General features: G+C 42.6%; 1 protein-coding gene across 1 annotated transcript in view; it reads left to right on the forward strand.

The window, feature by feature from the left end:
• Positions 1-15,414, forward strand: part of HS6ST3 (heparan sulfate 6-O-sulfotransferase 3) — a 538,365-nt gene that overhangs the window by 245,394 nt on the left and 277,557 nt on the right. Inside the window, 1 exon segment of the mRNA XM_073348045.1 lies at positions 1,656-1,675. Coding sequence (XP_073204146.1) covers positions 1,656-1,675 — 20 coding nt within the window.

Below are 15,414 nucleotides of genomic sequence, written 5' to 3' on the forward strand. Positions count from 1 at the left end.
GATGGCAATTTGAGTGAAGGTGATCATGAAATGATAGATTTCATGATTCTAGGGAAAGGAAGGAGTGAGAGCAGCAGATTGAGATTATTTAAATCTGCTTTTTTAAAATCCATTATCCTTAGAGAACTGGTAGGTTCTAAAAGTACATTAGAGGCAAGAGAAAGGAGGAGGAAAATGTGAGTCCACCACTAAGTGGAAGGAGTGCTAATAATGGATGATATCAGAAAGGCTGCGGGTTTTAATGCCTATTCTGCTTCAGTCTTCACTAAAATATTAATTGTGACTAATTAATTACTTAACAAAATTAATATTAAAAACCAGGAGGAATAGGGAAAGAACAGGTTAAAGAATGTTTAAATAAGTTAGATTTATTTAAGTCTATTTAAGCAAGGCTTGATGAAATTCATCCTAGTCTACTTGAGGCACTAGTGGAAGCGTCTTTGGAACCATTAGTGATTATCTCATGGAGGATAGGTGAGGTCCCAGGGGACTACAGAAGGGCAAAAACAGTACCTACCTTTAAGAAGGGGAACAAAGAAGACCCTGGAAAATTAGAGTTCGGTCAGCCTAACTTCAATACCTGGAAATATACTGGAACAAATTATTAAAAATTCATTTTTAAGCAACTATTGGATAATAAGGTGATTAAATAATATCCAACATAGATTTGTCAAAAACACCTTATTTTTTTCTTTGATGAGATTACTGGCCTTGTGGATGAGGGAAGCAGTACATGTGATATATCTTGATTTTAGTAAAACTTCTGACACAGTGCCATGTGATGCTCATATAAGAAAAAATAGGGAAATGTGGTCTACTTTAAATTACTGTAAAGTGGGTGCACAACTGGTGGAAAAAACGTATTCAAAGTAATTATCAGTGTTTTGCTGCCAAAGTGGGAGGACATATTTAGTGGTGTCACTCAGGGCTCTGTCCTGAGTCCAGTACTATTCAACATTTTCATTAATGTGTTTGATAATGGAGTAGAGAATATGCTTATAAAAATCAGTGCATGACACCAGACTGTGAGGGGTTACAAGCAATTTGGAGGACAGGATTAGAATTCAAAATAGCCTTGAAAAATTGGAGAATTGGTCTGAAATCAGCAAGATGAAATTCAGTAAAGAGAATTGCAAAGTTCTGCAATTAGGAAGAACAAATGAAATGCACAACTAGAAAATGGGGAATAATTGGGTAGGCAGTAGTACTAGAGAAAAGGATCTGGGGTTCTTCCTCATGTACATGGAGCCATTGGGGGGTGCCCTGTACACTGGACCAGAGGACTTAGCCTCGCAGTACCCATTGGGGCGGTGTTATACCCCACAGCCATAGCCTCTCCCCTGGCCAAATAAGGGTAGTGGCGCCCAAGCCCCTCAGTTCCTTCTCGCTGCCAGTAGCCAGAGTCAGCCCTCTGTGTGGTGTCTTCACCTCACACTTTTTGTTCTCAGTTTTCTGAGAAATTTTCTTGTGTAGAGTAGTGGTAGAATCTTAGGTTTAGTTTAAGTATTTGTTTAGTGTTAGTAGAGTAGTCGGCTGCCCTGCGTAGTGCCCTCACCAGCTTTCAAGCATTATCAATTGTGTAAGGGGGTCATTCCCAACAGTGACCCCCACACTAGGTTCTTGTTGTGTTTAAGCAAGGGACATGTTAAAGAAAGATGCTCTGCTCCGTCCGCAAGTCATTGACAAAGAATGGTCAGCTGGCGAGAGACTTGTGGTTGAAGCAGCACTTTCTGGAGCAGGCCATGAGGCCTGCTTCAGTACTGAGTCCATCATCTGTCGCCTTCAGATCTGGCAAGTGATGCTGCTCAGGGCTTGTGCTCTGGCATTTTCCCCCAAGAGGAAAAGGCTAATTTACCCTTCTCTGGTGTGGCGAGGAAAAGGTCTTCTAAAACAAATGGCTCTGGGAAGAAGGATAAAGGAGTTTGAGGCACAAGTGGTCTTCTCATCCATCCTCCCCGTGGAAGGAAAAGGCCTGGGTAGAGACTGTTGAATCGTGGAAGTCAACAAATGGCTACACACGTGGTGTTGGAGAGAAGGCTTTGGATTCTTTGACCATGGGATGGAAGGAGGAGTGCTAAGCAGAGATGGGCTCCACCTAACAAAAAGAGGGAAGAGCATCTTCGCAAGCAGGCTGGCTAACCTAGTGAGGAGGGCTTTAAACTAGATTCACCAGGGGAAGGAGACCAAAGCCCTGAGGTAAGTGGGGAAGTGGGATACCGGGAGGAAGCACGAGCAGGAGGAGGGCTCCTGCCTCATACTGAGAAAGAGGGATGATCAGCGAGTTATCTTAAGTGCCTATACACAAATGCAAGAAGCCTGGGAAACTAGCAGGGAGAACTGGAAGTCCTGGCACAGTCAAGGAATTATGATGTGATTGGAATAACAGAGACTTGGTGGGATAACTCACATGACTGGAGTACTGTCATGGATGGATACAAACTGTTCAGGAAGGACAGGCAGAACAGAAAAGGTGGGGGAGTTGCATTGTATGTAAGGGAGCAGTATGACTGCTCAGAGCTCAAGTATGAAACTGCAGAAAAACCTGAGAGTCTCTGGATTAAGTTTAGAAGTGTGAGCAACAAGGGTGATGTCGTGGTGGGAGTCTGCTATAGACTACCGGACCAGGGGGATGAGGTGGACAAGGCTTTCTTCCGGCAATTCACGGAAGTTACCTGATCGCATGCCCTGATTCTCATGGGAGACTTCAATCATCCTGATATCTGCTGGGAGAGCAATACAGCGGCACACAGACAATCCAGGAAGTTTTTGGAAAGGGTAGGGGACAATTTCCTGGTGCAAGTGCTGGAGGAACCAACTAGGGGCAGAGCTCTTCTTGACCTGCTGCTCACAAACCGGGAAGAATTAGTAGGGGAAGCAAAAGTGGATGGGAACCTGGGAGGCCGTGAGCATGAGATGGTCAAGTTCAGGATCCTGACACAGGGAAGAAAGAGCAGCAGAATATGGATCCTGGACTTCAGAAAAACAGACTTTGACTCCCTCAGGGAACTGATGGGCAGGATCCCCTGGGAAAATAACATGAGGGGGAAAGGAGTCCAGGAGAGTTGGCTGTATTTTAAAGAATCCTTATTGAGGTTACAGGGACAAACCATCCTGATGTGTAGAAAGGATAGTAAATATGGCAGGTGACCAGCTTGGCTTAACAGTGAAATCCTTGCTGATCTTAAACACAAAAAAGAAGCTTACAAGAAGTGGAAGACTGGACAAATGACCAGGGAAGAGTATAAAAATATTGCTTGGGCATGCAGGAGTGAAATCGGGAAGGCCAAATCACACCTGGAGTTGCAGCTAGCAAGAGATGTTAAGAGTAACAAGAAGGGTTTCTTCAGGTATGTTAGCAACAAGAAGAAAGTCAAGGAAAGTGTGGGCCCCTTACTGAATGAGGGAGGCAACCCAGTGACAGAGGATGTGGAAAAAGCTAATGTACTCAATGCTTTTTTTGCCTCTGTCTTCACGAACAAGGTCAGCTCCCAGACTGCTGCACTGGACAGCACAGCATGGGGAGGAGGTGACCAGCCCTCTGTGGAGAAAGAAGTGGTTCGGGACTATTTAGAAAAGCTGGACGAGGCTTTTAGAGACTATTTAGAAAAGCACAAGTCCATGGGGCCGGTGAACAGTGGGGGGAGCACACTCCAACATTCTTTGTCAGGAGGTAGTCTGGTTCTGACAGTTTTGCACTGGGGAAAACATTACCCCCAAGGCCAATCACTTCCCTGGGATCCACGATCACCTGCTGGATCACCTCCGCAGGAATTTCACACTGATTCATGAGTGGTCTCTGAAGCCCAGTGTCCTTCTGCATTCCATCTTTGCAGTTTGGGCCATTCTGATAATTGACCATGAGAGAAAACAAGAAATACCAGCTGTTCTGCTCCCAGCGTTCTTGAAATAAGTCACTTGTTTCCACCCACCAATTAAACAGCTGGTTCCTTTGTGGGACCTTAATACTGATTTAGTGGCTCTTATGGTACCTCCATTTGAGCCTCCGACAATTTCTTCCTCTTTTCTGCTTCAGAAAACTGCTTTCCTTGTGGAGATGACATCTAGAAAGAAAGCATGTGAGTTAGTCTCCCATGATGGAGCCTCCTTACATGGAATTTTCCAAAGACAAAGCAACCCCATGGCTACACTCTAAGTTTTTATCTATTATGGTTTCCCAGTTTCACTTCAACCAAGTTATTTATCTACCAGTGTTCTTCCTTAAGATGCATTCAGCCACCAAGGAGCGGTGTCTTGACACACTGGATGTCAGGCAATGTCTACCTTTTTGTGATAGAATTTTGAAAAAGGCTAATATTTTGGGGTGTTGTAGTAGGGTGGTCACCCATTCTTGCCCTGAAGGGCTTGAAATCAGCCCTGGGAGAGGGCTGTGGCTGGGAGCAAGCAGTGACCAGGCTGATTGGGGGAAGCAGGCTCAGCTGTGGCCATGCCCCAATCAGGCCTCAGCTGGCCCTTATAAGAGGGCAGTGGGCCAGGAGCAGAGAGTCTCTTCTAGCTGTGGAGGGAGACGTGCCTGGCTGCTGGGGAGCTTGAGAAGGTACCTGGAGTGGAGCAGGGCTGGGGGAGGCTCCAGACTGGAAAAGTCCCAGGCTGCAGGCCTCGCAGGTGGCCTAAAAAAGGGTATTGCGGTTGCAGGGGGCAGCCCTCGGGTAGGCAGAGGCAGCAGGTCCAAATCCCCCTTATCTGTGATGATTGGTTTATACACTGCAGTCCACCTCAGTGTGAGGGGGCTCAATGGTGATTGGCAGTAGCCAAAGACTGAGGCGAGGTGGGGATAGTGGGTGGGGGTTCCCCGGGGAGGGGAGACCCAGAGACAGTGGGGGTACTGCCAGCTGGCAGCACCCTGGGTAAAAGGGGCACCGGGGTCCGGGAGGGACACGGGCGGCAGCAAGACACCGGCCTGCAGAGGGTGCTCCAGAGGCTGGAAGAGCTAATTCCTTGAGAGACCAGCAGGAGGTGCCGCAGGGTGAGTCTCTCACGGTGACAGGTGTATCAACAGAAATGTCACATGTGAGCCATGGAAGGTACTTGTTTCACTCTGTGTGGCCCTGGTGAGCACTAAGCTGGAGTACTGTGTCCAGTTCTGGGTGCCATACTTTAAGAAAGACGTGGACAATTGGAGAGAGTCCAGAAGACGGCAACAAAAAATACTAAAAGGTTTAGAAAACCTGATTGATGAGGAAAGGTTACACAAACTGGGCATGCTTAGCCTTGAGAAAAGAAGGCTGGGGAGGGGAGGAAGACCAGATAGCATTCTTCAATTATATTAAGGGCTGTGATAAAGAGGATGGTGATCAATTGTTCTCCACGTCCACTGAGGTTGGACAGGAAGTAATCCAGCTTAATCTGAAGCAAGGAAGATTTAGGTTAGATGTTAGGAAGAACTTTGTAAGCATAAGAATAGTTAAGCTCTGGAATAGGCTTCCAAGGGAGGTTGTGGAATTCCCATCATTGGAGGTTTTTAAGAGGAGGTAAGACAAATACCTGCCAGGGATGGTGTTGGTTTACTTTGTCTTGCCTCAGTTCAGGTGACTGGACCAAATTAACTTTAGAGGTCCTTTCCAGTCTTGTGTTTCTATGATTTTGTGATCACAGAAGTCTGACCATGTTATGGCTATTAATAAGATAGTGTGGAACACAAATGTCCATATAAACCTTAGACTCTGGAAGGTTGCAGCCCAGGTTGTAGAAACAAATGATTTACCAGGACAGTGTTTTTTTTAATTAAATATATTATGTTAAGGAACTGGCCTAGGTATTAGTGAATGGGACCAGTAGTCAAGACCTGAGCTCTGTTTCTAGGTTGGCTACTGTCTTGCTGCTGAACCTTTGGCAAGTCATTTCATACACTTTTTGGTGCCACAGATTTCCTCTTCACAAAAATGGTAGTGTAATAGGGTTTGCTGGCCCTTTGAGGGAAGGCTTAGGTTCTACAATTTCCTGTTCCAACTTCTAGCCTGGAAGAGGATGATTCTGAGAATTGTAGGCCAAAGGCACTGTGGAAGTTGGAGGCTGGGACTGCAATTAATTCTGGGAAGGTTGCCAAAATATAAGATGCAGCTTCCCTTCATTGTGGGGAGAGACCTAAAGGGGAGAGCAGTCGCGGTTGGGGCCCATCCAGGTAAAGGGCCCAGGAAAAGCTTGTGTGGAGGAAGCCTAGAAAGGGCCACAGAGGAGGCCTATAGGCTGGATGCAGAAGAACCATGGGGAGGAGTATGTTTTCTTTTTATGAATGTTTGGATGCCCTGGACCCAAAAGGGTTCTGAAATAAGGTGTGAACAGTTCCTGACTTGTTTGCCTGAGAGAGAGATGAAGACTGGGATGCCTTCTAAAGAGGCTGTAGCTGAAGAAAAGATACTTGGTAGCATTTGGGAACTTATCATTTGGTCATTTTTCCTTGGGGGACTTTCATAACTAAAATATTGCTAAATATACCATTTGCAAACCTGTTGGTATCATATGAGATCCTCTGTCAGAAAGTACTGCTGGGTACACAAAAACACTTCATTATGAAAGACTCTCATTTAGGGTAAACACTGCCCAGTTTTCTCATGGGACATTCAAATTAGTAATGAACCATTCTGAATAACCAAGCTGTTAACAAAAGGTAGAGGTTCCAAGGTGAAGGGGTTTTATTCTGTATACTTATAGGATTTTATTCAGATCACTGAGCTGAGGCTGAATTTAATCAACACCATCTCAGTGTGTTTATTGACCTACCTAACAGCACCATATTTAAATAAGTATGCTTTTCTTAGTTTCTCATTTTCTTGTATTTGTATGAATGCTACCAGTATTTTCAGAAAGTATTGTATCAAGGCTATGTTTGTGGGTCTCCTTTGACTAGGACCAGTAATTGAGGTTCATGTAAGTAGGACAAATTCTTGAGTTCATTAAGGGCCAGTAAAGTAAAATTTCCATCCTTACTTTTATGGTTGCATTGGGAACTGATAGAGAATGTACAGGGAACAGTGTCTGAAAGACAGAAAACTGAACTGAATGATCCTGGATATTAAAAGAATAATTCAGGATCAGGAAGTTTATAAGCATGCCAGTGTGCATTTAATGTTCCTCGCACTGCTCTCTTCCAGTGTCTTCAGATCTGGCTTAACTGACAAATAAAAAAACTAAAGAATTAAGTGAAGCTTAATGTGTTATATGTTTAATACTAAAGCGATTACTGTCTCTATTGGCCTTTACATATATATTTATCAGAATATATAAAAGTCAGGGTGTATTCTCACATATCTGTGCTAGTTAGAAATACGGCTATTAATACCATATAGTGAATCATTTATTGAAATGTTCTTCACAGGGCATATTTTAGTGTGTAAGGTTTACTGTATTAATTCCATTGGATGACCACCTTCCCTAGTTGCCAGAGATGTGATATCCATGACGGCACATAGCTCTCTGTGTTCTGGTCCTGTCCCTCTTCTGCTTGATGTGGAAGTAGTTCACAGACTACGTTTGCAATGTCCTCAGAAACCTGAGTGGAGTAGGGGCTTTTTAATGTATGTCTTTTCCAAGGTACTTAAATAGCACAAATATGTCTATATCTCTTTCTTTTTATGGGAAAGAGATTTAACGTTGGAAATTTGAACAATTTCTCAACACTTTGCCATAGCCTGAAAGACTTACTTACAAGGATTTGTCTCTCTAGGAGATGTCATCTACAGTTGTGACCAATAAAAAGTCAACATATTTAATTATGTGACTACATATTAGGTTTCCCATTGAACCCCTTGTCTCATTCAGCACACAGGATGATGGTGGTCACTGAATTGATAGTTATTTCATATTTCTTTTTGATGTGGCAGTGGCAGAATAATGACAGACACGTGCATGGAATCAAGTGGCAGGCCTCAACTTTTATTAAATGTTAACACAGGGAGGGGTGCTACCTGCTAATCACCCACATTTTCCTATACCAGGAATTTAATTGGTTCCAGTTCAGGGATTACAGAGCTCCTACTATATTACCCATAATGTGAGGTAAGCTCCCCTCAGCCTACTCCCACTCCCCTGGACTCAGCTCTCTCTGAGTGCTAGCACCCTCCTTCTCACAAGGGGGACGGAGCTTGCAGCAGGGTGGGGACCTCGGCCCTTGAAGGACACAAGGTCTCATCCTATCTCATGAGCTCAAAACCCATTACTGAAATCCCAGGTCTTTTACCTCTGGGAACCATACATTTTATTCTCTTAAATGCACTGGAAACCTACTGCAATTTGCAACAAATAAACAACTTCACCCCAGTACCTCAGTTAGGTATTAAAGCACATTCCTACTGAACCTGTGACTTGAAAGTGCTGCAAGGAAGGCAAAAAGCTCCCTGGTCCTCCACCAATTGCCAATGGGAGAAAAGGTTCCTTCCTGACCTCCTAAACAGGTGATCAGCTAGACCAGTAGTGTCAGTCAGGCCAGGTTCCCATTCCTAGTTTGGGTGGGTAGGGTGTGGTGCTGGAGGCTCCACATGGCCCCCATGCTGGGGTAAATCCTGTGGGCTGGGGAATCCTGGCCAATCAGCAATCCTTTCCCCCAGCTGGCCAGTGGGTACCAGAGACTCTAAGGGAGAAGAGCTACCTATTGTCCCTTGGCAAGTGTCTCCCTCCCTTGCTGCTGAGAGTGTCGTCCTTTCCCCACTGGCCCCATCAATACCCTATTAATGCAAGTGCGTAGCATTTGTCCTCATCATTCAGTCTGTGTCCCCATGGATTACTTATTGCATGCCATCCAAACCATGCACTGAATATAGAATTATGAATTTCAATTGGGTCTGTCTTTTAGTGCTGTCGTCATAGAATCTTAGGGCTTTACAAATTTATCTTCACAATACCATTGTGAGGTGAGATGGTATTCCCATCTCCATTTGGCAAATGAGGAAATAAGGCACAGAGATTAATGTCAAAAGTGTCATCTAATTTTGGGTGCATAATTGGAGATGCCTAGTGTGTGATTTTTTTTTTGAAGTGCTTCGCATAAGATTGTGTATGTTCGAAGCAGAGCTCCCATTGACTTCAATTGTAGGTGAATGGTCAGCACTTCTGCAATTCAGATTCCAGTCTCAAGTAGGGTATGCATAAAATAAGAAACACGTAACTATAGCTGCTACTTCTGAAAATGTGGCTCTCTATGATTTGCCCACATTGTAGGAACTCTCAAAAAGAAAAGGAGGACTTGTGGCACCTTAGAGACTAACCAATTTATTTGAGCATAAACTTTCGTGAGCTACAGCTCACTTAAATTGGTTAGTCTCTAAGGTGCCACAAGTACTCCTTAGTCTGTATTCGCAAAAAGAAAAACACGGCTGTTACTCTAAAACCTGTAGGAACTCTGTGGCAGAAGCAAGGACAGAATCTTCCTGCGGTCCCCTGCCTTATTCAACAAATATTCTAAGTTCTGTAACAAATGAGACGGGGGTTCTACAAACAGTTTGTCATTATGTAGTCCTGACTCATTCTGAGAGCACAGTTTGTCCGGTGCACTGAATGAGACAAAGGTCCTGTGTGGGGGGGAAAAAGTATTTGATCATATAAATAAAGGCTGTATGAGAACACAGACATACAAGGACTGCCAATTAAGGTTGCACAGGCAAACTTAATACTGGCATTTCCTTATTTTGAGTGCCTGACTTTGCATGTTAATTTTTTAAAATGTGATTTCCTAGATTTTGAATATATTTAAAAATGTAAGACAAGAAAAATTTAATCCTGTGAAGCCATATTTACTGATTTCCCGCCCCCCACCCAAACACAAGGATGGCTTGATCACAGTCTCTAAGTACCTACATGGAAAACAAATATTTGATTATAGATTGATTAGTCTAGCAAACAAAAGTATAACAACATCCAGTGGCAATAAGTTGAAGTTAGACAGTCATACGGGAAATAAGATGTGAATTTTTAACAGTGAGGGGAACTAATCATTGGAACAGTTTAACAAGGGTCGTGTTAGATTATCCATCAATGGCAATTTTTAAATCAAGATTTTATATTTTTCTAAAAGATATGCTCTAGTTTAACCAGAAATTTATTTTTGGGAAATTCTGTGGCATGTGTTATGCAGGATGTCAGCCTAGCTGATCACGGCGTGGTCTATGTGTACGAGCTGTGAAGGGCTGGGGCATGCTCAGTGCAAATGGGATCATCGGAGGATTTAGCTGCCAAACTCGTACAAGAGCCTGATGAACATGTGACAATTGGGGCTTTTCAAAAACTTGTAACTTAGCCAATTATGAGTGAATTTTTCTGACAGTGGCACAAGGGCACATCCTTGTCTCTAGAGCGACACCCCAGCTATATTTCAAGTTCCTGTTCCAAAGCATGGATGCATTTGAGCATCTCAATGTTAAGGTAGTGAGGTTTTTGTTTTTTGTTTTTTTTAAACGTGGGCAAAACTGTATTCTCCCCTAATTTCATTCTCAGAAACAGAAGAATCATTTTTAACTGAATTTGCCCCCACAAGTTCGATTTGAGGCAGACACCTTGCATGGGAAATTTCAGCCTGACTTGTTTGTTGGCAAAATTATAAGTAACGGGGCCTTATAATGGAAAATTTAGGCATCTTTCACTATAGACATTGCCACATAAACATACTCAGGAAAGGAAATATTTTAGATACTATATTATGTTGTTTTTGGTAAGGTGGGGGAGGAGACAACAAAGACCAGAGGTGCAGGGGGAGAACTGGCACTTCCAATTAATTTTTAAAAAAATAATTAATTAATTAAGCAAGGACACCCCATTATACCTATCCTTCTGGATTTGATGTATTCTTTGTTAGAAAAAGTAACACACAAAACATTTATTTGTGGTAAATAAAATCAGAATGTTATATTTGTGTGCCATCCAATGAATCTTTTGAACACACATTATATATATTCACTCTTCCAAAATTTCTACATTCTGTATGTAATCAGAGTACAACCCCGGTGCTTTTCTTCTTTCTCTGTGTCAAATATCCTACTTATTCAAAAATTGCTGTGTTATATGTGGGTCTGGTAGCACTGCCTATTATTACACTTTCAGTTTTCAAAGTCCCATTAGGCTGGCATCTGCCGCAAGCTGAATTTTTTTTTATTTCAGCCAAAATAGTTCAGCTGTTTCCAAGAAAGAAGCTAGGAAAAATGCATTGTTTAGCACACGTTAAAAAAACAAATCTGGTGACCTTTTTTTCCAAAGCTCTAGTGCCTTCATGCTTTGGAGCAGGGACCTGAAATTTCACAGAGGAGTGGCTGTTTTTTCGGGGATGTGTCTTTTGCTATCCCTTTGAAAATCTATCTAGATTTGGCCAAGGCAGAAGCCTTTGAAATATCACAGTTCACACAGGCTAAATTTTGGAGCTAAATGCTCGAAGATTCTATCTGCACTACACATGCTCCAGCTTGTGGCTGAGCAAGACTTTACAGCAGCCTAGAGCTGAAACTGCGGGCAGTCCAGATCCAGTTTCAGGTTCAGGCACCTTAACTGAAAGCCTGCCTCTTCTGAGTTCTCAATCCTCTCCACCCCACCCTCTTGCTAGTGTCCTAGCTGCATGGAGAAAGAAGCTCTTTGATTGAAATGTGGAGGGGGGACAAGAGCCGGGAGGGGGATATTGGCACAAGGAGTCTCGATGGTGATGGTGGGGGGAACTAAAGCTGATGGGTGGGGAGGAGAAGGAAACTGTGACTGGGGGTTGGGTGGGTCTGACTGGGCAAGGAGATTGGAATCTAGGGATAGGGCAGAGGAGGCTGGGACTGGTTAAGCAAGGAGAACAGGGACTGAGAGAGAGAGAGGGACATGGGGGCAGTGAGCATCTGGGAAGACTCAGATCAGATGAGGAGGGTGGGACTGAGAACCAATGAGATGGGGTAGGAGGGGAAGCAGATCCAACAAAGACCTAAGGTGCACGAGGAGAACTGGCACTGGCTGGGCAGAGAGACTAGGGCAAGAAGCCAGGGAGGTGAGATACTGAGACAGAGAGTGGGAAAGAAGGATGACTGTGAGATTGGATGAGGAGCTTGTGAAGGGGGACTGATGGGGACAGGTAAAATGGCTGCTCGAGGGGGTGAGAGAGATTGGACGAAGATCTGTAAGGGGGTGGAATTAGGTTTGGCTGGGCAAACAGAATAGGACGGGATGAGGAGCCAGGGGTTGGGAAGACACAGTGTGTGGGTGTGGATCTCTTGCCAGGATTATCTGGGTATATCTCATTTAATCATTCCCAGCCATTGCAGGGGCCTCAAGCACTGGTGCATCTCGGTCCCTCCTATTCTCTGCCTATGGCACATAATAGTATAGTTTCTGTGGGTGTCCTTTACTTTGGTCTTATTTCCTTTGTTGGGTTTAGTGTGTGGGCATCGAGTGGCATTAGTGTCCTGTGATACACAGGAGGTCAGACCAAATTATCTGAGGGTCACTTCTGGGCTTAAGCTCTTCAACTCTTTCTGTATTTATTCACAAATCACTTCTATAGCTGAACAAAAGATTGGAAATTAATTAATAACTTTGTTAACAAAATTCAGATTGAAAGTGCATTTCTGCAGAATCCAGCTGTCAGCTCAAAATTACTTCTGTATAAAAATTCATTGTTGTTAAACAAAACAAACAAACCCCCCACAACCCTTCCCCTCCAAAAACAGTTAGGTGGTCTAGCCATTTCCCCACCGCTATACCATATTCTTCACGCAGTATCATGATCCAGTATCATGTTACTTGCCTTAGAACAGCAGCTCAGTGTTAATGTTGCCTGTCAAGGTTCCTCCCCCACTCTGAACTCTAGGGTACAGATGTGGGGACCTGCATGAAAACCTTCTAAGCTTACTTTTACTTCTAAGCTTAGGTTAAACCTTCCCCAAGGTACAAACTATTTTACCCTTTGCCCTTGGACTTCCACTGCCACCACCAAACTTTATCTGGGTTCCTGAAAAAACGTAGTTTGAAACATCTTTCCCCCCAAAATCCTCCCAACCCTTGCACCCCACTTCCTGGGGAAGGTTTGGTAAAAATCCTCACCAATTTGCATAGGTGACCACAGGCCCAAACCCTTGGATCTTAAACAATGAAAAAGCATTTAGTTTCTGAAAAGAAGGATTTTAATAGAAGTAAAAAGTAAAAAAGAATCGCCTCTGTAAAATCAGGATGGTAAATACCTTACAGGGTAACTAGATTCAAAACATAGAGAATCCCTCTAGGCAAAACCTTAAGTTACAAAAAGACACACAGACAGGAATATTCATTTTGTTCAGCACAGCTTAATTTCTCAGCCATTTAAAGAAATCATAATCTAACACATATCTAGCTAGATTACTTACTAAGTTCGAAGACTTCATTCTGTTCTGTCCCCGGCAAAAGCATCACACAGACAGACTCAGACCCTTTGTTTTTCTCCCTCCTCCCAGCTTTTGAAAGTATCTTGTCTCCTCATTGGTCATTTTGGTCAGGTGCCAGCGAAGTTATCCTAGCTTCTTAACCCTTTACAGGTGAGAGGATTTTTCCTCTGGCCAAGAGGGATTTTAAAGGTGTTTACTCTTCCCTTTATATTTATGACATTGCCCCTTCTTTATTCTGTAATAGACCATATGCTTTTGGTTGTATACTGATGATTCTTATATTAAATTTGTTAAATGTGTACAAGATTTTGAAACAAATACAGCCCCGTGATATATCTAGTTAGGTTAGAGTTCTAAATAATTTCTTAGTGGGATAATTGGTACAGTAGAAAAATATTTTAATGGAATTGGAATAATTTATCAGTTTGGTGTTATGAAATATATTTATTACATAGTGGAATATGTAACACTTAAAGCTTGACCTCTGAAAATTTCAAGGGGTTCGTTTCTTTTGGGGAGAAAAAATTTGAAAATCAGGCTTGTAATAAGAAGCTACCTTAAGATTCAACTCTGAAGCTGCTCTTGCTGCTCCAAAACAACAGTATTATAAATAAGATGGAAAGAGAAACATTTTAAATGAACTTTAAAAGTAAAGAGATTTTTTGTGCAATTGTGAAGGGGTTCAAAACTATTGCTAGAAATACAGACCTGCTATAATTCTCAGTTGCACAGATGGAAGATAGTGTAATTATTCTAATGATTGTGACATGAAAAATTATGGCAAGTCAGAAAAAAATGGCATACTGCAGAATTTTTAATAACATTTAAACAAATAATGATGAACAGGGAAGGCCAGCTTGGGAGGCTGTTCCATGACTGAGATGACACATGATTAAAGCACTAACCAGAATCTTGGCAAGCAGAAGAGAGAAATATTTGAAAATGTTCTAACATTTATATCTAACAGGTGATAATGGCAAGATTTGATTAATACCTCTAATAAGGGGTAGAAAATAATAAATTTGAATAAAAAATAAGACTTAGATTGAGAACACTCTGTTTGTCTAAAGGGATAGACTGTAGATGGGATGAATACATTGTAATAAATTGAGAAACTGCAATGGAATGCATAGAGCCAGTCAGTGCATACTTTTATCTCATCAGAGATAAAATATTCACAAGTATTAAAAATAAAAAGGTGGGGAGGAAGGTTTCTGTCAGGAAGAAAAGAGGCATACTGTAAATCTAGCCTCCACATACAGATGCTAGCTTAGTTCATGTGAACTGATAAGTGACCTAAGAGGAAATAAAGAAAAAACAGTACAGGATCCAAATGATAGAACCTAGGGTTGTACCATGTGAAGAGATTAGGAATGTGAAGAAATCCCCGCCCCACCCCCCACCTTAAGAACTCCAAATGAGCCATCTGAGGTACAAGAACCAAACCTGTCAGTGGTCTAGTCATCAGTCCAAAGAAGACAAAAAAAGGAAATTATTTTTATGGTTAATAGAGTCAAAAGTGGCACACAGTTGAGTAAACTCATAGTTTGATAGGCTTTCCTTTTTATTTTCCAAAAGATTGAGTATTAGCAATAAAGTAGCCTAGATTGAGAGACCACTTCTAAAACATACATCAGAGGGTCCATGTCGGGATGGCCAGTAATGTATATGACCTATATAATTACATAGGCCCCCATTCTTTCAGGTCCCTCCCTTTGCAGAACTGTGGGCCTGATACAAAGACCATTGAAGTTCAATATTTTTATTGTTGGATTGATCTGAGACCCTAATTTTTTAACTGTCATGCCCCATTCTCAGTTAGAAATTTGTACTTCAGCTCCTGTGTTCCTGACCTATGTAGATACAATGAAATTTCACACAGGTGAGGAATTTGGGAGGTTCACACACAAACTGTAATCTCAGAGAAAGGGAAGGTGATATGTCTGCAGAGATGAATAGGGGAAGCACTCTGTCATGAGGGGAGAGAGCCAATGTCATGTATTGGGCGAAAGAAGCTTTCTAATTTTTAGAAGAGTCTCCTGCTAAGAAACTGAATCTCAGATTTTCTGATTTCAGGAGCCAGGAA

This window comes from Lepidochelys kempii, chromosome 1, assembly GCF_965140265.1.
Source record: "Lepidochelys kempii isolate rLepKem1 chromosome 1, rLepKem1.hap2, whole genome shotgun sequence".
In the NCBI taxonomy this organism is placed as follows: domain Eukaryota; kingdom Metazoa; phylum Chordata; order Testudines; family Cheloniidae; genus Lepidochelys; species Lepidochelys kempii.